At 39.3% G+C, this 25,087-nt stretch overlaps 1 protein-coding gene across 6 annotated transcripts in view; it reads left to right on the forward strand.

The window, feature by feature from the left end:
* Window positions 1–25,087, forward strand: part of suco (SUN domain containing ossification factor) — a 43,423-nt gene that overhangs the window by 4,624 nt on the left and 13,712 nt on the right. For 3 of the 6 annotated variants that reach the window (XM_085265969.1, XM_085265972.1, XM_085265971.1), the window contains exons 1-11: window positions 8,723–9,803; window positions 15,066–15,180; window positions 16,946–17,047; window positions 19,073–19,392; window positions 20,165–20,305; window positions 20,660–20,846; window positions 21,798–21,909; window positions 22,319–22,446; window positions 22,697–22,764; window positions 22,868–22,975; window positions 24,395–24,500. In XM_085265969.1, coding sequence (XP_085122095.1) covers window positions 9,742–9,803; window positions 15,066–15,180; window positions 16,946–17,047; window positions 19,073–19,392; window positions 20,165–20,305; window positions 20,660–20,846; window positions 21,798–21,909; window positions 22,319–22,446; window positions 22,697–22,764; window positions 22,868–22,975; window positions 24,395–24,500 — 1,449 coding nt within the window. In that variant the 5' untranslated portion in view covers window positions 8,723–9,741. Of the gene's footprint in view, window positions 1–8,722; window positions 9,804–15,065; window positions 15,181–16,945; window positions 17,048–19,072; window positions 19,393–20,164; window positions 20,306–20,659; window positions 20,847–21,797; window positions 21,910–22,318; window positions 22,447–22,696; window positions 22,765–22,867; window positions 22,976–24,394; window positions 24,501–25,087 lie in introns of those variants that run through there. The other 3 variants (XM_085265967.1, XM_085265968.1, XM_085265970.1) reach the window with 3 other exon arrangements.

A 25,087-nucleotide genomic window follows, 5' to 3' on the forward strand; every position in this document is an offset into this window, starting at 1 on the left:
AGGAAGTCAGGATATAGCTTGTGGACATTCTTGTTATAAGAACTGTGTTCTGCCCACATTGTAAAAGTTCCTTTTTGGTGGGGGTAGTTGTTACATAATACAGTCCTCCTTATGTTCCCCACATGCACCATGAGTACACACTCACGGAGCACCCATACTGGGAACTGTAAGTAAATGTCACAGTGAAAACTTTGTGTGCTTTGGCTGTTTCAGCTGGGAAATGGGAGGCTGGTTGGACCGTAAATCGGAAGGTTACAAAGGAGGCCTTGAAAGAAGACGATAATGCTTACTGGGCGTTCTCGTAGCTCACCCCCTCGCAGCTTCTCATTTCATCAGCTGGCTTGTGGCTGTACTGTGATGCGTCTGTGATTCAAAGAATGTAGCACAATGTCATAAGCTCATACATGTGTTACCTGCTCATCTGTCCATGTGAACGCAACTTGCATAATAGAAAAAGAATGGTCTGCAAAGATGCTTTTAAGGGTTATAAGTTTACATAGTGGTGTGCTATTTTGTTTTTTTTCTTCTTTATAGAAGTTGGACTCTAGGGACTCTAGGTTGAGTGTATACAAACATTGCTACTGCCTGCGCCTGCTCACTGACTATTTGGTACAGTAATTTGGGGGTTTATGGTAAGCTATTTACACTGTCTTTAATGACTGAGTTTAAACATAAAAACAAAACTTGCTAAATCTATGCATGTAGGAAGAAGGAATATATAAGTAATAGATTTGTTTTGTAACATAAGGGATTCCATCATGAAATATGCCAACTGGAGACCTGCTCATTGCTTCCATTAACTTGTTATCTTACCCTTCACTTAATTTTTGAGTGAAAAGGCAGTTTATCTCAGCTAAGGTCCTATTGATTTCAAATGCTGGATTTTAAAACGTTGAGGTATGTAACTGAACAGGTTTCTAAAGAGGGGGAATAAATAAATAAATCACAGCAAACATGACATTTGACCTAAAAGCCAGAAAAATCTGGAGTCATCCTTTTCATGTTACAAACCAAACCCAGGCACTATTGTTCGCAGCCTTTTCTCTTGAGTTTAATCCAAACCTTTTACACAATCCATCTCTTGCTTCTGTTTTTCACAAAAACAGGACAGAGCCAGGAAGTTTAGCTCGATCATTGTTTATTTCAGTCAGTATTGAATAAAATAAATTGCTTTCTGAATTTGTTTTTAAACTGATCATTTTAAAATGCGTTTGTTTTTCACAGCCAAAATGCGCAGCTTGAATGCATGATTTTTGGAAGCTGTAGGTAATCTCACTTTGTCTCTGCTTGTCTCTACTGCAAGCCCAGAGAATAGAAGCTGAGTAACACAGTCCAAATTTGTGTTGTTGTTGTTGAACCAAGGTCTTGCCCTGCGGGCTGGTTGCTTTAGTTTTTATGTGAGGAGACAGAGCTGGACTGGCACTAAAGCACATGCCTTTGTTCCTGCCCACTGGCCATGGAGCCTGATGAGCACATAAAACTCTCTTGCTTTCTAGCCTTCTCATGTCCCAGCTGCATACCCCTCTGTATGCTAATGCTTTCTGCTGCCACTTTTTCTTTTAGCAGTCAACAACTGTGAAGTGTGCCACCAAGGCAGTGCTAGACAAAATGGTCTGATGTGGTTTATATAAAACTGCCCTGAACTTTTCTAGCCATTACCCAGAGTTGCTGCATGTTAAAACCCAAATGTCCACATCAGTTGCAATCTGCATTAAGACTTTACCCCTGTTTTTTACGTTGGTCTTGTCTTGTGTTAAAAGTTATGTGCAGCCCTTTCATTTACAGCAGTTTTGATTCTCCTTTGTTAAGATCAAGCCAACATGCCTGGAAAGAGAACCTTTTAATCAACAAGGTCTGTGAGATCTAGGTAAACCTGTCCATTAACGGTTGCCTTCACCTGATTGTTGTCTCCAAAGCTCCAGTGGTCTCTAACCTGATCTGCTTTCTGTGACATGAGTGTCTGATACTTGCTGGCTCTCTTGTGCTCCCCATGGCTTCTATGCAGGTCTCCTGAGGTGCACAAAGCCACCTGGTTGGATCTCTGTTGTCCCTGTCTGCAACCATCTGGATGAATCTATGCCCATCACCATCTCTTTATTTATTTGCTTTACACTTGAATCATTAACAAAAAAAATCACCTTTGAAATTAGACTTTTAAAAACCACCAGTCCATTTGTTTTTGATTGTTTACAGGTAGCCAGAATAATTGTAATAATGAGTTTTGCTGTTGTCAATCTGCCAACTTCACTTGTCAACTTGTCAATCAGAGCAACTTCAGACTTGGGTACTGCGTGATTTTTCCTGACATTTTCCAGAGCTTATGTTAAAATAGCTTTTGTCTTGATCTCTCACTTCCGTCACTTAAAAAAGATTTTAGTAATCACATTCAAAGTGTGATGTCCCTCAGTTGTATTTAAGACGCACAATACATATATGCGTAACTTTAAAATATTTTTATTTTTTTATCTCAGACCTGATGATATGAGGAGGAACGTATTTGCACAATCTTTCTTCACAAACATAATAATTTTCTGGGAAGTCGTTCAGTGAGCGCTGAATACGGGCCAACAGCCTGAGGCTTTGTCAGTGGTTTGAAAGAAAATACTACTGTTTGCTGCGATGGAGAATAGTATTCAGAGGGTGGAGATTGAAAGGTTTTAAAGGTGGAGATGTACGTCAGAAAACTAATAAAATATCACTGCATGTGTTTACTTGTATGACACAAGGGCATGGTAAAGGTTAGGGAGGGGATTCATTTCACTTGCTTTTCTTACTAGATCTCCTTTTCTTCTTGTGGTTACATTGTTTATGATTCCTGACTAATTAATGCTGCAAATAATTTACAACATTTGAAAGTATATGCTAAGTATATAATAAGTCTAAAATAATTCATAGAAGATGTGTTTTATCTTCAGTTGTGTTATGGGTCTGAGGTCATTTGTAATAGCTGTATACAGTAAATACTCCCAAGTTTGGTGTATAAATTTCCTTTGCTTTTTCTTGCCCTTTTTGAGAAAGGTACTACTTTTTTCCGCCCTCTGAAAATCTTCTGTTTCTTCTTTTCTCCCTTCCCCCTCTCACTCACTGCTCTTCACTGTTTACCTTTTAGCTGCTACTGACAGGCTCTCATGCATGAGTTTTGTGTGTGTGTGTGGGACCATTTCTGTCCCTTTTTCTTGTTGGTATGGTTTGGTCTTCTAATGCATGAAGCGTGTCTGTCAGCAATTCCCAGCAGGAGGCCTTTTTTCCCACAAGGCTTAGACAATTTTAAAGATAAAGAGATGTTTTGCTGGAGCTTGTACATTAAGAGAATATCATCAAATCGTCTTTACTTTACTGAATCCAAATTGATTGATAAGCTGTTATTATATTAAAAATCAACATATCACAGCATTTTTCTTTGCAAGCTCCTTTGACTACGATGACCTGGATGACTGAGAACCTTCACAGACAACATATCACAGTACTTGTCACTTTCCAGTCTTTTATTTTTCAAACCTGGCTCCCTTCTGGGTTTTTACAGGGTCCAGTTTGCAGTGAAACATCTACGACAGATGTAAATGTTTCACCACGCTGCAGCACTTTGGTACACTTTGTGCCAAGTTGAATTTTTAATGGGTTTTTGTTCTCCTGCTGTGCTGGCTGATGTATCCATGCAGGCCAAGAATGCACATGTATTGTTGTATCCACAGCCACCCATGCTAACTCTCACTGGCAAAGTGGCTTTTCCTATCAAATTGGATTATATCACATGAGTGCATCTTTCAGTCCCATTGGTCTGGGTCGATGGTCCTGATGTCTCATCGGCAAGCCTCTGTGGGACGACTGCAGTAATGTACAATGTCACTGCTGCTAATGGGATCTTTTCTCTAGTAGAGATTTGTTTATTTTTGGATATAATAGTTTTAAAGCGTGGTGTTTAACAGTAAATATGGGTGTCAGCTCAGTTTTTAATTAGTTTTCCTTGGCCTCATATAGTTCCTTAATCTTATAAAAATGAGTATAAACATATTTATGAAATGTGGAGGCTGAAGTAAGACAGACATATTTATTTATAAGCCATCATCATTCAGTGGAAATTTAAATAAAATGCCCTTACTAGGTTTAGTCCTATTTGATTATAATACAAAACTCAGTGTGGTATGTTTTTGATGTATGATACATCATATATGGAACACAGCAGGAGCAGGGCATTGGCAGCCAAAAAACACCGTTAAATCCTCCAATTTTCTCCTTGACTTTTTGGGTTAGTAGCACTCAGGACTAGCTGTTTATGTGTTTGCATTCATGCTAACCACTGCAGTTGAATTTCAGCAAAATTAAAAGGATCATTTTTATATTAATTTAGTTTTGTGTCAGACTTATAGGGAGCCAGATGGACAAAAAAGCCACATAAGACTCTGGAGCCCTGGGTTTGAAACCCCTGGGTTAGGCATTTAATCAGTAACAATTATAGTATCCAGTTCATGAATGCTAAAGTGCAAACATTTTCTGCAGGTTTTTCAGTGTGAAGTTTTAATGTTCATAGGGGAAACTGGTTGCATTTATTGATAATGATGATAATAATAAAAAAAAAACAACAACAATTAATTGAATTATTTAAAAAATGAATAAAAATAACTTTATCTACAAAATCATACTAAACAATCTGGATATGTGACAAAGGGCTGCATGCATTTGTTTCCGTTTATGCAGTTTTATTTTTCTTACTAGATCGCAGAACTAAGCGAAACGGGAATGATGGTGAAAAAAAATCTGTGAATAATAAAATACAAATCTTATTTGGCTTTGTCTTTGCAAATGTGTTTAAAATTAGGTGCTCAATGGTGTTTTTGCGCAAACAGTCTTTGCCAGCGTGACTTTAAAATGTTTATCCAACTGGTGTTAAAATGGTTATTGCATTTTACTGTAGCTCTTTTATTTTGGATTCATTTTATTTGCAGCTGGATTCCAGAGTCCTGTTTTAGTCTTTTTTTTTTTTTTTTTTTTTTTTTTTTTTTTTTTTCAGTTTTAGCTGTTTTTATGATAGGAGTGGCATTTATCAGAAGTTAAGAACCAGTTTTACAATAAAAGCAGTCATGCATGTAGAAGTGTCACTGTCAATAGGCATTTTCACCAAAGCCTCAAACTGGTTGCTTTACCAAATTAAGTAAAGACTAAAACTTAAGACTTTTTTGTCTTTTTTTTTTTTCAGTTATGTTGTTTTTTTGTTTTGTTTTTTTCCCCTCTAAAATATATTAATTTATTTGTGATTTATTCCCAGGTTTTTTTTTTTTATAAAATCAGTAGACTGCTGGCTGGTTTAGTGAATTATGCCTGTAGAAGCAGCAGTGCTGGTGACTTGGCCTACTTGGTGCACCATGGGATAGCTCCCAAATAGAGGTGTGTCTGTTCATTCAAACTACATCCTGGATAAAGGCTCCTGTGTAAATGTTGAAGGTGCGTCACAGTGCTGGTATACTCAGAGTGATCCGTATAAATCATAAAGACAAGTTTCACAAATACTTTAAAGTGGTTTGGATTATAAGCGTATGTGTCCTTTCAGGATCTAAAGTCTACTCAAGTGTGTTATTAAATTGTAATTATGTGATATTGAGAAGGAACAGGATGAGGTTTTGGTGTTATGTAACAAACTGTCACGTACACGTTAAAGTCTGACGTCTGTTTTAAGGGATGCAGAATAAAAGCTTTATCACTCTGAGCTTTAATACAGTTTAAATATTCATTTGTGACATGCAAATTTTGGCTCAGCGTCCGTTTTCGTATCAGACAGCTTTCAAATAAATGCAGTTAATTGAATAATAAAAGTGGCACATATGATTAAAACTTAACCAGAACGTCACTGATGATGTGTTTCATCTGGTACCCGATTAATCAAAGTTCTCATTATATTAGCTATAAAATCACAGATGTCACCTTGTTGTTGACCTTGGGACACCGTTTTAATTTAAGACACTAAGATCTGACAAGTACTCAAGGAAAGGCAGTATTTCTTGTGAAAATGGATAAGTGCCTGTAAAATGACTGATGTGGCCTTGACCTTAGAGCAGCGGTCCCCAACTTTTTTTGGCGCCACGGACCGGTTTATGACAACAATATTTTCACAGACTGGCCTTTAAGGTGTCGCAGATAAATACAACAAAATAAAACTAGTACCGGTACCGAAAAATAGATTTATTCATAACACACATGAAAAGACCGAGGAAAACAGAGTTAACGATAAAAACGATAACAAAATAACGCTGAAAACTGATTTAAAAAAACCCTGAAAACTATACATTTCACACCTGAGCCTCAACTCTCACGGGCTCAGGTACCAAACGACTCACGGACCGGTACCGGTCCGGGGGTCGGGGGTCGGGGACCGCTGCCTTAGAGCACACTTTGGGTGAGGACCCATCATGTCTTTATTGCGTGTACACTTGATTATAGTCTGACTAATATTTGATGAGGTGTAGCCATTAATAAATTTGTGAATTGTGGCTTGGTTAATGATGGACACATTGCCGAAACAAACTCATAGCCCATTGACCAGATAACCTAACTGGTGCTCTGCTCCTTCAAAACTAGCTCTAAATGGTCCATTAGACTCCATTATTTACTGTTGCAACTTCCTCAGTATTATTTTGTTCCACACTTAGTTGGGTTATCATAAAGCAGTTTTACGATTTAAATTGGTTGATCCCTTGTTAACTGTTAACAGACGCTTAACCTTCACCTTTTCTATCTATCCATTAGTTGCGTTAAAGCTTTTGTGCAATTAGTCTGACAGGGATTTTTTTTCCAATTTGTCCTTTAATTTCAATCTTCTGTTCACTTAGTTGTTGCACAGACTTTTTTTCCTTTTACTTTCCAGCTACTGGGAAATCCTGACAGATTAGGACAGCTGCGAACTCCACTTTGATTCTAAGGAAAAGACTGAGATATTTCAACCTGTAAGCAAAAATTAGGCAAGTAAGTAAATGAAGCAACACCCTCTGAGTCAGGTGTGACTGCTTTCTGATCTGATCTGATGCTTGATAAGTACAGGCCTGTATCTTTGTGTCAGAAGGCAGGGCTAGTTATTCTTAATGGCTGAAGTATATTGCAGTGCCTCTACTCCTCCAAAACGTCAAGTCAGCACATAGCATTATAGCACTTAGGCAAATGAACCCAGTACTCAAACCCCATTACAGTAACTTGGATCACTCCAAGCGGAGGAAGGCAGTAAGAAAAATGCAGCATTGCTAATGTTTACAGGTTAATGCGTCTGCAGCACTAGGTAGTAAACATGAGCATTTGACAAGTGTTGAATATAGAGGGGGAAAATGCATTCAGTGATAGTTATCAGTCACCTTATAGGTGACAAAATAGGGTACAAATTTTGACATGGTTTTTCATGGAAAGGTTAAATTGCATGGCAAGTTTGATGATCGCAGATGAGGAAAAAGATGAAATGATTATCAAAAGATTTAAAAAGAAAATGTAGTCTGCATAAAGACTATAAAAAGGCTGACATGAGACTGGAGATAATCAGAAAAGGGAGATTCAGTATTTTAAAAAGCAAATTAAGAATTTTGCGGTCAGCGGTGAGGAAAATTCTTTATCATCTTTGATAAAGAATTTTATCACTCTCGTTGCGTGACGCGAGTGATAAGGAACTCTCGGAGCTCTCAAGGCTGAATCATGTGAACAAGGAGCTGTGTAAACTAGTGCATGACCATGTAGTGCTTGAAAATGAAAAATCTTGAAGATCCCTGATGTACTTCACCAGCGGTCAATAAACCAGGCCAGAACACCTGCTTATACCAGCAATGTGCTGCAGCTAGACCCTGGTTAAGAACTCTCTGAGTTGGGAAGCGAGCAGTTTTCCAGTTCAGCCGCTCTGTCCTGGTGGCTACGAGGATGCATCAGTGAAGAGGATTATGGAGGATCAGCAAGCTTTAGAACAAACTGCTGTTGTCCGTTATTTCATGCTTCAATGTGGAGCAAAACTGGCGTGCACACAGACTCCAACTTGCACACGCAAACATGGTCAGTCCTCTTAAGGCCGAGCTTTAGGCACTGCCCTCTGTTTTCCTCCAAACAGTGACGGCATGTTTTTGTCTGCTTGGCAGATGCTCTGGCCTACTTTTCCAGGCAAGCCCTGGCACATCTCCACGCCCCATAATCCACCTCTGGCCACGTGGATCCTGGATTCTCTCCTCAGCTCTTTTACCTCTCCCATGTTCCTGTCTCTATTCAGTGTGAAAGTAAAACATTGTGTGTCTTTCTGTCAATTTCTGTGGCTAAGGAAAATAAATCCTCAGCAATTGGGATTTTTGAATTTCTTGTTTGTTCGTTTTTTAAAATTCTGTGTGTGGTTAGGCTGGGTTGGCTTTACAGTCAAATTTAAAGAGAAAAGTTGAACTCAAGTTTAAGCTGTTATTGACATGGTTTTCCTTCTTAACTCACTCCAGCCAGCAACTCCCCTCATATCTGGAATAATGTGAACATCACAAGACTCTCCTTTCCCTGTGGACACAGGACAGATAATGTAGTATTCACTCTGCTCTTTATTATGAATTTAAAACCATAGTAATTTGAGTAATTTAACCTTATTTGACATTTCTCCTTTTAACTTGTTGTTTGTGTCAAAATAGAAAGTTTTTCTTTAATGGATTTCTAAACTTATCACATGCTGTTGGTTATCAAATCAAATCAAATCACTTTTTATTGTCACATCACATGTGCAGGCACACTGGCACAGCACATGCGAGTGAAATTCTTGTGTGCGAGCCCCACAAGCAACAGAGATGTGCAAACACAACAACACAAACGAGCAAAATACAAGAATGGCCAACCTGAAACTAATAAATATATGTACAATATATAATAGTGTATGCATTTCTGGATGTGTATACTAAATATTTTCGTGTGTGTGTGTGTGTGTGTGTGTGTGTGTACACATTTTTACAAATTAAATAGTAAAAAAATAAAATAAAATAATAATAATAAAATATACAGAGTTGAATATGTGCAAAACAAGTGGCATTTATATACAGTGTGGAGTGCATAATGTTGAATTTAAAATGAATATGTGTGTCAGGGAGAGTTTATGTAATGGAGAGCAACAAGCTGGTCAGAGATTGAGGTCAGGAAATCGAAAGACGGCAACTAATCTCCTGTGACTGACGTTGAAGGCTACATGTGCTGCAGTGTCATGTTGGGACCAAGATCAGTTTGTATGACAGGGCAGGATGATGACCTTTTGTATATGTTATTGATATTTCATTAAAAAAAAACTAATTGGTGAAAGAGGAGAAAGGTCATAGGCGTACATCAATATGTCTGAAATCTTTAAGACAGAAGGAAAACTTCCTGCGTGACAAGAGATCAGAGGGCACTTTGCATGCCGTGCAGCTGGTGATAAAATTAGACTTGTTGTTGGCAGATTAAACAGTTCTCGCTTTGTTGCCTCTACAGTTTTGTCTCCTGTGTCAACCCAGTCAGTTAGTATAGTACAGTTGATTCGATGAGGCTGAATCGTGTCTCCCGATTCTGAATGCGCCTAAAGCCAACAGGAAATATCAGGGGATTTGTGTGCTCGGAACCAGCACAGACATGTAGCTATTGCCTCTCTGTGCATCTGGCTATAAAGTGTTATCTTCATCATTATTAGGAATATTTCTTGCTTTTAGAGACTAATATGCAAAAGGCAAAAGACTTACTGAAAATCCTAGGACTGTATGAGTTCGGTCAGGAAACAAGAAGAGAAGCAGAATGGGGAAGACTCTGCCGACTGCTGACTCATGCTCGTCCTTCTTGAGGTTAACCCACTACTGGTATGTAATAAATGCCATACAGTGTGTTGCAGTGTTCTCCCCACTTCTTCACTTGTGGGTACTATGTTCCCCCTCCCACTGTTGCATACACTTTTGAATTTTAAAAAGTAGGTCACAGTATACCACCAAAGCTGATACTCTCACATCGGCTCTTTCTGCATCATCCCCATGAATGAATGGAGCCAGGCCAACCGTGCCTCCCACTTGTTTGACATTTTGGTTTGGGTTTAAATGTCTCAGTACAAACAGCATATTTTTGTCCTCTTGAATTGCTCCGTATACAACCCCAATTCAAAAAGCAGAACACTGTAAAGCTAAAAAAGGAACGCAATCATCTGTAAATATTGTAAACCCATATTTTATTCACAATTGAACTTAGAAAACTTAGCAAATGTTTACCTGCCTTTTACACAGTGTCCCACTTTTGGGGGGGAATTGAGGTTATTTATTAATCTTTGTATTTGAATGTTTTTCATTTGATTAGACACATTTATGACTTTGCAAGTTTCCCTTTAAACATTTTCCCAGTGAGTCACATTGGGGATGATTGTGAGATTTGCATTCATGATCAAGGAAGTTTATACAGACGTGTACTGTACTGTGAGATCTGTTTGTCACCCATCTGCATTTTACACAAGGGCGCTTATCTGAGAGATTGAATGATAGCTTTAAAAAATGATAACAAGCAGTGTTTAGTTGATGTGTTTAGTTGATGCATCACTGAGCATGCTTTGCACAGAAGCAGCAGCTGCAAAGTCACTTCTGAAGTCACCTTTTTTACTTTTTCCATTTGACCTTATTGGCCTTTATCTGAAACTTGAAAGTGAAAAAGTCTAGGTTTCATCAGGCAAAAATAAGGAAATAATCATATCAGAACTTGGCAAAGTATCCAGAGGATGTCCGATCTTTGCAAAATTTGAAATTATTCTAAGGCTTTGTGGCAGTTGTAGAACGGCTTTACGTAAGCAGATCATGCAGAGTCAAGAAATCACAGGACAAAGCTGCAGGCGTCTTATAGCTAAAGGTTTCTGACCAAAACCACACAGGATCTTGTTTTAAAAAGACAGCTCAGACTCCAAAATTATCTGGTACCTGTCACTTATTCTATTTCCTCTATAACAATAAAAGTACAGTTGGTGTGAGATGCACATTTAAAATTTATATGTTAAATTGATGGGTTTGCACTGTATTTCAGCTTCTGAATTGGTGTAATACATGCATAGAGGGAAAGTGAAAATAACATTATTACTTCATCTTACTCCTATTTTTGCTATATTGATTGTTTGTTTTCTTTCAGACTCTTAACTCAGACACAACCTCTTTTATCTTCCGTCTCATGATCGACTGCTTGTCTCTGTGTAATTCCAGGCCACGCATGCACTTTCAAGTTATAAATGATTTTTGGATAAGTCACGAAGACTAAAAAGGTGGAAGCAACCAAAAGGAAGCTGCACAGCACAGCTGTTGCATGTTGACGTGATGTGTTTTCACTGATTGTTAGCAATGCCATTATTGATTCTGCTTTACTGGTCAGATTATTTCCTTGACTCGACACACATGTGATTCAATAGATCTGCAATGCAACAGTTGATTGGTTTAGGAAAAGCTTGCACTACAAGCTTTACGACTATGTACAGGAAGAGAAATAAGGGAACAAAAACCATCACTGCAAAGAGTATGGAAGAGTTTTGCAGGCAAGGACCCGGTAAGCGATTTGAGGTGGCTGTAGCCTGAAAAGTTTAACAGAAGTCTATTATAATCCAAAATAAAATGAATTGGCATGTTGGTGTCAGGCACATGGCATGGATTTTCCTGGAATTTTTGTTTTTTCAGAAGATTTTTGAGTACATTTTGTTCCTTTTTGATATTAGGGTAAAGAGTCTGTATTTGACTGTGTGGGCATCTATGATTCATGTGTCTGTGTGTGAAACACTGGTTTAGCTTTTGATGGCATGGAGTAGCTCTGACTTGACTAAACATGTGTTTTAATGATTTTTCTGCTCTTTAGTCAGCACGTGATTATTAGGTAACGAATCAATATTTTCATGAACGTTCATGTTTGTTTAAAATTGAAGTTAAAAGTATTTTAGGATAAAACCATTAATCATCCCTGTTGCATACATGGATGCCACGCTGACCTCAAGATATGCTAATGGTCTGTTACATAATATCGTGACGTCACTGAATGGGCGAGGTCTTCCCTTTACATTCATGTGTGTTTGAGTTATAAGGGGTCACAGGAGACATTTGAAACGCAACACAAAATAGCTTAAAGCTATGGATCTAAGTTTAGTCAGGAAGATACATTAGCTTGTGCTCCATATTTACTCCTTAGTGTCTGTCTAGTGATTGGCTCTTAGGGTTCCCCCTCTGGCTTTGTGGCTCATTTTATCACCTTTGGGGGAACGCTTACACTACGAGGTGTTAACACATATACGTTCGTGCACATATTTCATCATTTCATTTTGACAGCTGTGTCAGGGTTTTTGCTGGCTTGGAGATGGCTATGCTTGTAAGCATGAACAATCCACATACAAAAGAGTCGATGAGTCTGTATGACTTTAATTTAAGAGCGATCTATAAATTTTTCTGTTTAACAAGATAAGATGTCTGTAGTACTTGAATAAATGAAATGACAATTAACAAATGTGGTTAAAATATGCTTGTGTAGCAACCGGTTTCTAAACCAATAGTAAATTTAATTCCTCGGTTTTAGAGTTTAATACTCTTTAGAATTGAGCTCTGGCACAGATATAACACTTTGCTCCTCTGCCCAATATATATATACTGGGGTAAAACCATAGACTGGGCTGTGATTCATTTTGTAATAAACTGAGTCATCTTTATTAACAATGGCTTTGTTGTATTACTAAATTGATCCCCTTTTAAATTTGTTGCATTTATTTTTGTAAGGACTTGTAGATAACATGTTATTCAGTTATATGGGGGGAAAAAAAGCACTTTATCAAATCACCAAATGTTGGCATCAGCCGTGTTATACTGGGGCTTGGTGAATCCCATCAGTAGAGCCTGACTGACTATAGCATTTGTTTTTAATGATATTATTTTTATTATTATACTGATGTGATAATGATATTTGATTGTGGGTTTGTTAATTTTTTTTTATTGATTTATTTTGTTCACTTTTAAAGTGAGAATTCAGTCGATCACCATAAAGCATGAACAGATTTCCCTTAGATTTATGTAATTATTTACACTCTGCCCAACTCTGCTCAGATCTGCTGATTGTGTTTTTGCTGCATCAAGTGTTTGTGTACACTTGATGAATGCTGTTACTGATAAATCAGCAAAAAGCATATATCGCCTGATGATATCGGGCCTGCCACCAAAGACACTAGACCTCAGTTTCTCTAATATCTGAAAGAGAAACAATCTAATTTAACCATCCCTTTAAGCCAGCTTCTTATTGCCTGACCTTCCTAAACAGAAGGTTTGGTGAATGTCTGTGCCCGAGATGATTATATTAGAGGGGTCAAAGCTTTCAAAAGATGTTCTTCTCATGTTTTTTGTTTTGTTTTTTTTTTGTTTTGTTTTTTGGTCTTGTCTATTTAGTCTCTTCAAACATAGAATATACGGATGGCAGGGCTCTCTGAGTGACAGGACACTGACTTGCACAGATGCTTGTCTGTCAGTGATTGCGTATGTTGCTCACTGTGCATCTCCTTACTCCTGACAGCCAGGCTGACAGAGCGCTAACATGATTGTCCATGTGCTTCGCTCTCTCCTGACATTTGAGCACTCAAGGCTAACTGTTTCAGCCTGAGGATCACATGGCACTTGCGAGTAGAGTTGTCTTTCTGTCTGTCTGTGCAACAGTTACTGATGGGTGTTTTTTATGCTTCAGGTTTGAGCTTTGTATGCTTACTTTCATAAGTGCACATGAGCTCTAGTTTAAATGAGCAGGCAGTTTCCATATTGTGGTTTCTTACATTGGAAGCTTTGACACGGTTTGTTGATTTTTCACCGACGTGAACTAAATTATTTAATCAGTTTAAGTTTTCTGTTTTGCTTCCCAAATGTGTGAGTTCTTTCTTTAAAGCTAAAGCCATTCAGTTTAACTAAATCTATAAGCCAAATGAATGGCTCAAAGTCTGTATGCTGACTAACTTGTTCACCCTGTTATAATATCAACTAACTGACAGATGGCTTAAGTTAACTTGTTAACACAGTTGAGACCTACCTCTTGTTTCATTTTGCTTTTCATTTCTACTCCACTAATATAGTAATAACTGAGAAACAGTTGTGCCTATCTTTCCCGCCTCCCTGCCTTGTTTCTTTGTTCGGTCTCTTGCTTTGTTTGCCTTTTATTAGCTCTGGTCTTGTGGTTTCATAACCTTTCCATCCTTGTTTGATCTCCTTTTTATTAACTTACTGTTGAAGTTGACATTCATTTGATATAAGGTTAACGTGCCCCCCCACCACCACTCGCACACACACACCCCACCCCAGTAATTTTTGAGATCATGTGAGTTTGAACACGCTGCAGGTTGGTGGAAGTTGGTGAACATAACCGCGAGTCATGGGAATCTCAATATCTCACAAAATGCTCATTTCACCTGAAGTATGAAACTTGTGTAATTTAAAAAAAAAAAAAAAACCACAATAGTGTGTGTCTTTGCAACTTTGTCAATTCAGTAAAAGTACTTTTATTCTCCTCACAGTCGGTGATTTAATGCGACACCATTAAGAGCTACGAATTAGCGAAATTTTCAGAACAGCTGGTGTAGAACACCTGCGTGTTTAAATTGATAGGCATTAGTAGTTTGACAACAAGATACATGAAGAAGCAGTGCAGAAAGTGCTCAGGCTACACTTTTTTTCACTTGACTTTCAGATGGCTAAAAGAATTACAGCAATATCCTAAGCCAAATTTGAATCAAAGAAAATAGTTTGCCTTGAGCAGCTTATAAGAATACACATGACAAAAGGAATTTGGTTTACCCTGTTTTGTTCATGCAATTCTGTTCCTGTCTCTCTCTCCTTGTAACTTAATGTGGACTCCTTCCTTTGGTTTTAGCCCTTGTTTTGAATCTCTACTTTTGCTCTCCTGTACTCGAAGCTTTCTTTGTTCTCCTATAGTCAGTGCTTTAATTAACTGTGTGAGTGGCTCTTTCCCCCAAGGCTACTTAGGCTAGCCTAAGTATTTCTATAGGTGTGTGTGTGTGTGTGTGTGTGTGTGTGTGTGTGTATATATAAAGGCTTATAAATGTTCTAACAAATCTTCTCTTGTTTGTCTTTCAGGTACCCTAGTCAACATGTCTATTGTTCAGAGCAGAGCTTGTCTGGCTCAGGTCAGCCTCGACAGGAGAAAGATCCTGATGGCCTCGAGCAGGAGCAGGACTCCACGCAAAACAAGGTGTGTAGAAGTTCTGGCCTTTTCATGTATCTCAGCTTTTGACTGTAACAGATTACAATTTGGAGACCTGTATAATCGTTCTTAATGTGAAAAACAGAAACGGTCATCTTAACACCGAGTTGGGTCATGAACTTTAGTGACCCAGTAAACGTTGACGAAAAATGGGCTGGTGTGTTTGCTAAGTTGGCACCTATTGATCCAGTTTTGCGCTCCAAGGCCCTTCTTTTTTGGCTAAGGTTCTTGTTATTTCAGTGACCTGCTGTTCTGAGTAGGAAAGTCTTCAATTAGCAGTGTTTAAATGGAGTACACCTTTAAGTGCTTAAGTGCTTAAAAACTCACTGATATCCTGGAGACCAATATGTTGGTCCGTCAGAAGTGGATCACTGTCTGCCCAACTAAAATTCCTGTTTTACAAATAAGGTTAGGGAGCATTTTCGAAGTATCCCTCCAGCAATTAATAATTGTATATATTTTTGGGTAGGATCATATCAGACACTCTGAGCTTTTATTGCCTATTTTCTTTATCTTCTTCCTGTGATCTGATGGCTCACAAGTGCTGTATTTCAATTAATACTTTGCCAGTGTTGCGATGTTTATAATAGCCTAAAGATACCCAGCTAGCTGTTGAGTGGCAGATAAATGTGTCAACTAGTGTAAAACCCTCCAAAATCTTTCTAGTATTTACTTTTTTCTTCTTTACATCAATCACAACCCATCTTTATACATCAACTAGGTAACTATAGCTTACCAATACCTTCTAACATCTGGAAGAACGGCTCAGCTGATCACTTTAATGGAGTTTAGTGAATCTGGGCTGTTTTTAAACATGAATGGTACCTCTGAACATCTTTGCTTAAGGCAAACAAAAGAGTATTTGGATCTGAAAATAGCTAATTACATCAGACTTAACAAGCACAAAGAGAACCAGAAGACTTTATCTGGGAACACATTAAAAAATAGCTTCCTGAGACTATCCAAAGTGTAGTCAGTGGCTATCCAGGCCAAGACTTCCTGTTCCATCTGCCACCATCAAATGTTGATAAGATTAATAAAATGACAATCTGAGTAGTTGGCAGACAATAATCGATGGTTATGACACTGCATTTTGGAGAGAAAAAAATAGACAAAAAGTGGAACCAAATCCAGGTAAATGGTTACTCACAAAGCTGAGTAACCAGCCCAGTTACACGCAGTCAGAACCTGGTCTGCTCTGCAGAATCAGTCATAGAAGTTGATGTGATTTAGGTTAGGACCTGCCCTATGGGTTCAAAGCGCTACATGTTTTCTCAGGCTTTCATGGCTAAATATTGTCTAAACTGAAAGTAGTTCATACAAAGTGTGTCAATGTCATTGCAGCCATTCGAAGTAGGACGAGGAAAATTGTAGATCGCCTCACTTTTAAAAACATTTGAAATGCTTCTCTGTATTCATGTGTCAGTGAGTATCAGAAATGAATGATAATTTGGGGAAGTGAATGAGTTTTGGTATGCATTTGTGGGCACAGAAGAAAAAGAATCATTGTTTGAGGTCCAACAACAAACAGCTCTGCCAGCAGCCCTGGCAGTCAGTCATTAGCCTTATAATGTTGCCTTTGTCCATCGACAAAAGGCTTTTTCACATCAGGAGGTGGAAAGACCTTTTGCTTTTGACATTTTTACATACAAAAAAACTAATTTTTAGAATAAAACTCAATCTAGTAACAATGCCAGTAATGTCATTAACTTGTATTTCTTATCCTGTGTTCTTATTATTCATTTTCTCCTAGGTGGTGGAAGAGTGGAAGACACACACATCATACGATATGGGGCTAGAAACCGAGAGAGCAGCACGAGAGAAACTACAAAAACAGAGCATACACCATGAAGAGGTAAAAAGACACATCAGTTATTGGAAGTTTTCCAGAGTATCGCTCAAAAAGTTAAGTTACAGTGAACAGGATACTAAGGCAGGCTTTAAAAAAAAGAAAGAAAAAGTGTCAATATAAAAAGGGAAATTGAGGTTGTAAATACCTTAAAGGTGGAGTGTGAGGCAGAGCTCAGCTTTTAAGTGTGCACCATAAACTCTTAAAAGTATATTATGTATGTGGGACACAAACACATGAACTGGAAAAGGAAAATGATAAATAATGTTGATCTTAATCTGATGGCACTGATCTAGGTGAGCAGTTAAATTGCATCAGAAATAGGGCTGTGCGATATGACCAAAACCTCATATCCCGATATAATACATCTATCGTCCGATAACTATATAAATCACAAAAATTTAACATATTCTGTGAATCTCGGGCAGCTCGACTTGCGTGAAGTGTTTCCAGCTGGGCGTTATATATATATATATAGGAAGGGGGTCGGGGACTGGTGAGTGTCAGCACCACAGTCCAGGATGAGACAACGAACATCCAAGAATACATTGGGAAGATGGCCCCAACTGACCGAGTGCTCAGTGAATACCTCAGGCAGCAGAAACCCAAGAAAGAGGAGGGAGATGAGGAACCATCATGGAAGGACAGGCCCCTGCACGGTATGTACCACCGGCAGATAGAGGAGGTGGCTGATATCCAGAAATCCTACCAGTGGCTGGACAAAGCTGGACTGAAAGACAGCACAGAGGCACTAATCATGGCAGCACAAGAACAAGCTCTGAACACAAGATCCATAGAGGCTGGGGTCTATCACACCAGGCAAGACCCCAGGTGCAGGCTGTGTAAAGATGCCCCAGAGACAATCCAGCACATAACAGCAGGGTGCAAGATGCTAGCAGGCAAGGCATACATGGAACGCCATAACCAAGTGGCCGGCATAGTGTACAGGAACATCTGTGCCGAGTATAACCTAGAAGTCCCGAGGTCAAAATGGGAGATGCCCCCAAGGGTGGTGGAGAATGACCGAGCTAAGATCCTGTGGGACTTCCAGATACAGACGGACAAAATGGTGGTGGCTAACCAACCGGACATAGTGGTGGTAGACAAACAGAAGAAGACGGCCGTAGTGATCGATGTAGCGGTTCCGAATGACAGCAATATCAGGAAGAAGGAACACGAGAAGCTGGAGAAATACCAAGGGCTCAGAGAAGAGCTCGAGAGGATGTGGAGGGTGAAGGTAACGGTGGTCCCCGTGGTAATCGGAGCACTAGGTGCGGTGACTCCCAAGCTAGGCGAGTGGCTCCAGCAGATCCCGGGAATAACATCGGAGATCTCTGTCCAGAAGAGCGCAGTCCTGGGAACAGCTAAGATACTGCGCAGGACCCTCAAGCTCCCAGGCCTCTGGTAGAGGACCCGAGCTTGAAGGATAAACCGCCCGCAGGGGCGTGCTGGGTGTTTTTTATATATATATATATATATATATTTATTTTTTAGACATAAGTTGTAAAGGCAGCCATTTTCTTTGAGTATTTATTACACGACGTGCTGCGGGGAAGAGCATGTTCTAACGTTTGAGTCTAAGGTTTATTTATTTATTTATTTATTTTAGCACCTGACTGCTATTTTTTGCTTCTCATCCGTAGATACTCTGCATACTCTTTCAGTTTATTTTGAAAAGTCTCAACAGGATCTTGAGCTTTATTGTGAAGGGTTTATGTGGAAAATAAACAAGCGGACAGCGATGGTTTTACCGTCGTTGTTGCTAACGACAACGCATAAAAACAGGCGCTTGTCCGTCTGAAGTGTGGTTATATTAAATATAAGAGAAAGAGAGAACTTTAAGAAATAAATATAACCACTACGGTGACTATCAAAACGATGAAAAAATATTGCCGTAAACGTTTATTTTGCGACACCACGAAACAAACGATAGCGTAAAATGAAACTGTAGATGTTTTTATATCGTCATCCGATATATGTCGTTATGTCGAACAGCCCTAATCAGAAATGTACTTTTTCTTCTGTTACCAGACTGTGAAGCCACAAGAAGCTGGAGAGGAAGAGACAAAGCTAGACCCAGAGTCGGATACTGTACCTGTTGCCCCTGAGCCAGAACCTACCCCAGATCCCCAGGCTGACTTGGGCCTGCAGATTCACACACAGGACCACGACCATGATGCCCCAGTGCTCGCCACTCCAGAACCAGTTCCAGCACAGGGCCAAGTGACCACAGATACCCCAGCAGAGACTTCAAGTGAACCAATTCCCAATCTAGACTCAAACCCAGACACATCCCCCGATGAAGCTGAAAACAAACCTACCTCACAGAGTGCTGGGCTGACCCACACAGGGTAAGCTCAGATTCACTTCATCAAGCCAATGATCTGGTGTCTTTCAAGAGAAGTTGGCTATAACCACAAAACTGAAATTGGAGAACTGAATTTCTAACCCTACATCGCTAAAAAAAAAAAACATAGAACATGTTGTTCTTCTTAAGGTTAAAGCCAATTTCACGACAGTCCAGGTCTAACGTAATCCGTTTCAGTGCCACTATTGTCATGTCAGACATTGCAAATGTGTTTTGGTATTTTTGTTTGACTTATGTTTCCCTCAGTTGCTTTTTCTTCACAATTATTTACGCAAAGTGACTCATCACACACTAGAAGATGAGTCTAAAGAAGATCTGACCCCATGGATGTTTCAGTTATTTTTCATGGAGCATTGTGCTGGAGCAAGGGACTGTTTATTTATTTTCTAATGGTTTTTGTAATGGAAGTTTAAAAAAAATAAAGAGAATCATCCCTATGGACCTGGAACTTTGACCCAGATTAGTCTAAATATCTCCTACAACAACATGTCCTTCCCATGGTATCTTCTGTATTCAGAGCTGGGGCATTTCAATCAGCATTTCAAGTCCTAATCAGCTAGCCACCAGCAGCAGCCAACCACTCTGCCCCCCTCTTCCTTTTCTCTCCCTCCCGCTCTCATGCCTCTGTGTCATTTATCTCCTCCCCATTGTCCCCATCCCGCCCTCTCCCCCACCCTACCCTCCACCCTACCCTCCTGTCTACCTTCCCCAGTGTAAGGAGGTGTGGTAAACGCCATGTCCTTTCTTTCCCTCAGTGCAGTGCGGGTTGCCAGTGCAGGAGATGAATTCCCAGTAGACAGCTTTGTCTTTGCTGAGCACTCTGATTCACAGTGCGGGGTCATTCCCCCCGAACTGGCAACCTGTGAAAGCTCCCCTTTTGGCAGCCCTCTCCTCAGGTGAGTTTCTAACCACCAGAAGCCAATCAAAGCACAGAGACTGATAATGAAGGTACAAGCTACACCTCTCTGCTGTGCCCAACCGTCAACCGCTGGCCTTGCTCTCTACTTAATGTTGCTTTTTTTTTTTTCTTTTAAAATTTCCCTTCTTTGTTTTGCCTGCTCCAACCAAGGATTTAAAAAAACAAAAACAAAAAACGTCAAATTCAATTTTGTTATTATTTTTTTTTAACTCACATATTTGACATAGCCTTAAACTTATATTTATTCCATGCCCTTCTGTTCCTTTATTCTTCCCCTGTCCATTTCTTTCTGTTCCCTCTACTCCACATTGGTCCCCTCTCTGTGATGTAGCATGGATGAGGCTGTCACAGAGGACCAGCAGACAGATCAGAGGCACAGCTCTGGTCCTGAAACAGAAATTCAGTCGACTCCAGGCCTAGTGGACCAGGAACAAGAGCAGCGTGAGGTGCTCGAAGATGGGCTGTCTGTTTTGGAACAAGTGGGCAACACCTCACACCACCAACACAAAAAACAGCAGGTTAGAGGCTTTGTGGTGTTTGGGAATTGTTATTTCTGTTGTGAAAGAAGCAAATCGCATGTAGCATATGGCTTGAGGCATTACAAAACTGCTGGTATCATGATGGAAAATTTGACAGTTGGACACGTGGTGGGAGAAAAAACTTAGACCAAGGTACAGTCAACGTCCTTATTTCAGGTGAGATGTTCCTGAAATATGATCTGAGGGAGAAGATTATTTTGGAACAACTGCAACGACATGAGCACTGAGCTTGGATATAATAAGATCGGTGGCCTGAGGCTGAGTAAGTCCACCTGTCCGCACAGACTGCAAAACTTTCCGAAACCTGCCGTCTAGGTGGCCATGAACATTATAAATATTCAGCATGCACATCTGTTCTAGCAAAGGGCAACATTTGAATGTTTCAGTTTGAAAATGTTGAGTCAGCCTGCTGTCAGTTGCTTTTTCATGGTTGAAGGACGATTGTATCTGGGGAAAGTATTTAGTTTCGGAGGACGGGAGGGCTTGTGTTCATAGTGTATTTGTACCTCATTTTGCTGATTTGGAGCTGAGATCTGATGACTAATCTGTATGTGGCTGGCAATGACTCTTGTTGGGCTGTTAGGGTGTTTTACATAAGAGGCTGTCTGAGTTGTGGATTTTCAGAATCAGGCTGTCTTGTGAGGCTCAAAGGGGCACTTACATAATCCATCAAAATATTAATCACAGCTCAGTGCATCTCAGTGCTTCAGTCACCACGGGCTAGCTTTACTACCACGAATAGAGGATGGGCATCTTTTAGTTGTTCTACCACATGCTATGCTTTTATAATAAGGTACTTGCTTAGTGAGTCACTGATGCCAACTAACCTTGTTAACAGAAATTCAAGGTTCACTTCTTCCACCATGTAAATATTTTTGCATATTTTTTGGTGTCTGATATTTACATTCTGGATATGTGTGTATGTTTCAGACAGGGGAAACAAACGCTCCCAGGGAGACTGATCCCTCTGTGCCCAGCAAAGAGGACATCCCTACCTTTGATGAATGGAAGAAGCAAGTCATGGAGGTGGAAAAGGAGAAAAGTATGTGGATTTATTGTACAGACACGAGACAGCTCGTACAGGGATGACTAGAGACACGTCACATGAACAACTAAATTCTTGTTTAAGTTTGGGTTCAGGCACCTCAAAAATAGCTTGCTGATGTTAATCTGACTGTGACACAACATGTTTATGCCATTGCTTCTGTAAAGAAGACTACTTACTACCCGTTTGTATGCTGCGTCTTTTCTCGGTTGCATCCTTCCTTATGTTCTGTTCCTGTATAGCTTCCTTCTTTTTTTCCCTTCCTTTTCACGCTATGCACACTGTGTGCAGCAGTCAGTGGAGCATGTGTTTATGCATGTTGTGCAATATGTCTATTCTTTGCGGTTTGGCACCACTCATTTTCAAGGCTCTCGAAAAGACCTAATGTAGTGCTTTCTCTGTCCAGGTCAGTCTCTCCATACCTCAACCAGCAGCAGCCCCCATCCAACAAAGAAGGTCCAGAAAAACTTCAAGAATAACTACGCTTCTGTAGAGTGTGGAGCCAAGATACTCTCTGCCAACAGTGAGGCCAAGGTTAGTCGCACATCACGCTCTGCCGCCTACACACAAACGCGAATCCTCACGTAATGCTGTCATTATGTGTCAACAGATGTGTCAAATGACTTTATACTTGTTCGCTTAGCATTTAAGCTGAGACCAGACATCTAAGCACGCATGAAACAATTTTTGTCACATTTTGACTGCAATTGTATAAGGAAACAAGCAAGATTAACAATGTTGGGGTGATGGTAGGATTTTAATTCAACTTTTTTTCTTCTTTCAGAGCACGTCTGCTATTCTCATGGAGAATATGGACTTATACATGCTGAATCCATGCAGCAACAAAATTTGGTGGGTCCCACAATAATGGTGGGGTTTAACTGAGCCCAATTTTTAGCTTTAAAAGTTTTATAATAATTATTTTGTTTTTGTTTGTTTTTTTGCTTCTCTACAGGTTTGTGATAGAACTCTGTGAGCCTATTCAAGTGAAGCAGTTGGACATTGCAAACTTTGAGCTTTTCTCATCTACACCCAAAGACTTTCTAGTTTCCATCAGTGACAGGTATTCACTTGTTTTTTTTTTTTTTGTTTGTTTGTTTTTTTGTCCTTTTAAGCTAGTGTGCAATTGAAAAACTACACTCAGCATGCTGTCAGACAGTTATAGCAGACAAAGCTCTGTAAGCCCCATGCCACACCATTTACTTCCCCTGTTCATAACGGCATGTTCATGCATCGATTTTTAAATTTTTTTATTTTTTTTATCTCATTTCGTTATCTTAACCATGATATTTGTAGTATTTGCATTGACAAGCAGTGAAAAATAGTAACCACAAAGCTTTATATGTTCTTTTAAATTACTGACATAATACTTTTGTCCACACTGGGATTCTGTTAGGACTAACATTCATTTAAAGCCCACCCTTTAATACCACAAACTCAGTTATGTAATGTTGCTTATTGCTACGTCAGTATGACTATCAACAGATCTTTTTACTGTCAGTTTTGCTGACAGCCATGCGCCTCAGGTGTAGGGGGAAAAAACTGAAACAAACAGGCACCATGCCAAAAACGAAATTATGTACCGCTGCAGCAAGGCTCAAGCCGTCCCACAAACACGCATCTCACAAGCTGCGTAGCTGCACTAACCTGCTCAAATGATTTGCATAGGCCTTGCATCTACATTTCTAGTGTTGTATAGAAAGTAGTATATTTTCAGTTCATTTCCACATGAAATTAAAAGTCAGTAGATGAGCGAAGGAAGAGGAAAGCTCAATGTGTCACTAAAAAATATTAAAAACCAAATTTTTATTATTTATTTATTTTTAGCTAAGGACATACATAGTGGTTACCAACTTAAGCATATAGAGACCTTTCATGTTTCCCATTTCCAAACTTGCACTGGGGCTAAATAAAGTTTCACAATAGTTTTGCATAATTTTTTTTTGTTATTTTTTGCTCATAATAAATTAATATTAAATGTTTTTTGTTTGTTAGTTGTTTTTTTAATCAAGTACTTTTCTTTCTATCATCACTGGCTGGATCATATTCAGTTCCTCCTAGAAGAAGTCAGTTGTGAACTGGTGGTATATATAAATACAACAGTTGCCTTACAGCTCTTTATATTGTAAGGTAAAGGTCCTACAATATTAGCAAGAAACTGACAGCTATCCACCATAACCCATTTAGAGATGAGGGGAAAGCCAGTACTCTATAATTAAAGCAGTTTCTTAACCAGTTTTGCATTCATTTTTGTCCCCTAGTATTATCACCTCTAAATTTAGTGCAGTCAGGGCTTGTGTTGTCTTTGTTAAAGATTTATATCTAGCGCTGTCTTGCTCCATAATGCCGATAATTGCCACTCTTAGACATGGCATGAATATAATGACATTTGTATCCACCCTGTGAGGTCATGCCAGATGACATGTTACAAAATCGATCTTCCTCACATTCACATCGTACGTTTCCCCTCTCTCTGTTGCAGATATCCTACCAACAAGTGGGTAAAGCTGGGAACTTTCCATGCTCGCGATGAACGGATAGTCCAGAGCTTCCCACTAGATGAACAGCTTTATGCTAAATATGTGAAGGTACTCCTGTTTACTTGCAGATAGAATAATAACATATCATAAAGTATACATAAAATGTCCCCATTTTCAGTGGTATATTAGAAATCTTAGACATGGATATACACACATACTGACATGGTTATATACAGAAGTTAAAGGTGTAGGTCCAGGGAGTGTCTTGTGACTTAATAGAAAGTTACTGATGACATCATCTTTTGTCATCTTTTGAATAGCTAAATTATGGTGACTGTGAGGGCGTAACTGTTTACATGTGAGAATTGCATAGTAGAGGAACTCGACGACTGTTTTGATTGTATTTAACTGGCCGTCTTGGACTGTGTGGATTGTACTTACATCACGCTAGAGTTTATATTAAGCCGTGATCCTTTTTCAGGGCGCTTACAGTAGTTTCCACTAAAATGAATTTAAATTTCAGATGGTTAAACATTAGGTTTGCCACTGAATGTTAAGGAAAACTAAACAGACAAGAAGCATTAAAATAATTTTTGTCCCTACGCTCATGGTTCAGATTCCTAAATGCTCCCATATCTGGGATTCTGTCTCCATCCGTAAGTCAAACCAGATGTGCCTCATTTCTGCTTAAATTG

Source organism: Mchenga conophoros, linkage group LG23 (genome assembly GCF_057382185.1).
Source record: "Mchenga conophoros isolate Kocher_MC1m ecotype Shallow Benthic linkage group LG23, M_conophoros_male_GT1.1, whole genome shotgun sequence".
Taxonomy (NCBI): domain Eukaryota; kingdom Metazoa; phylum Chordata; class Actinopteri; order Cichliformes; family Cichlidae; genus Mchenga; species Mchenga conophoros.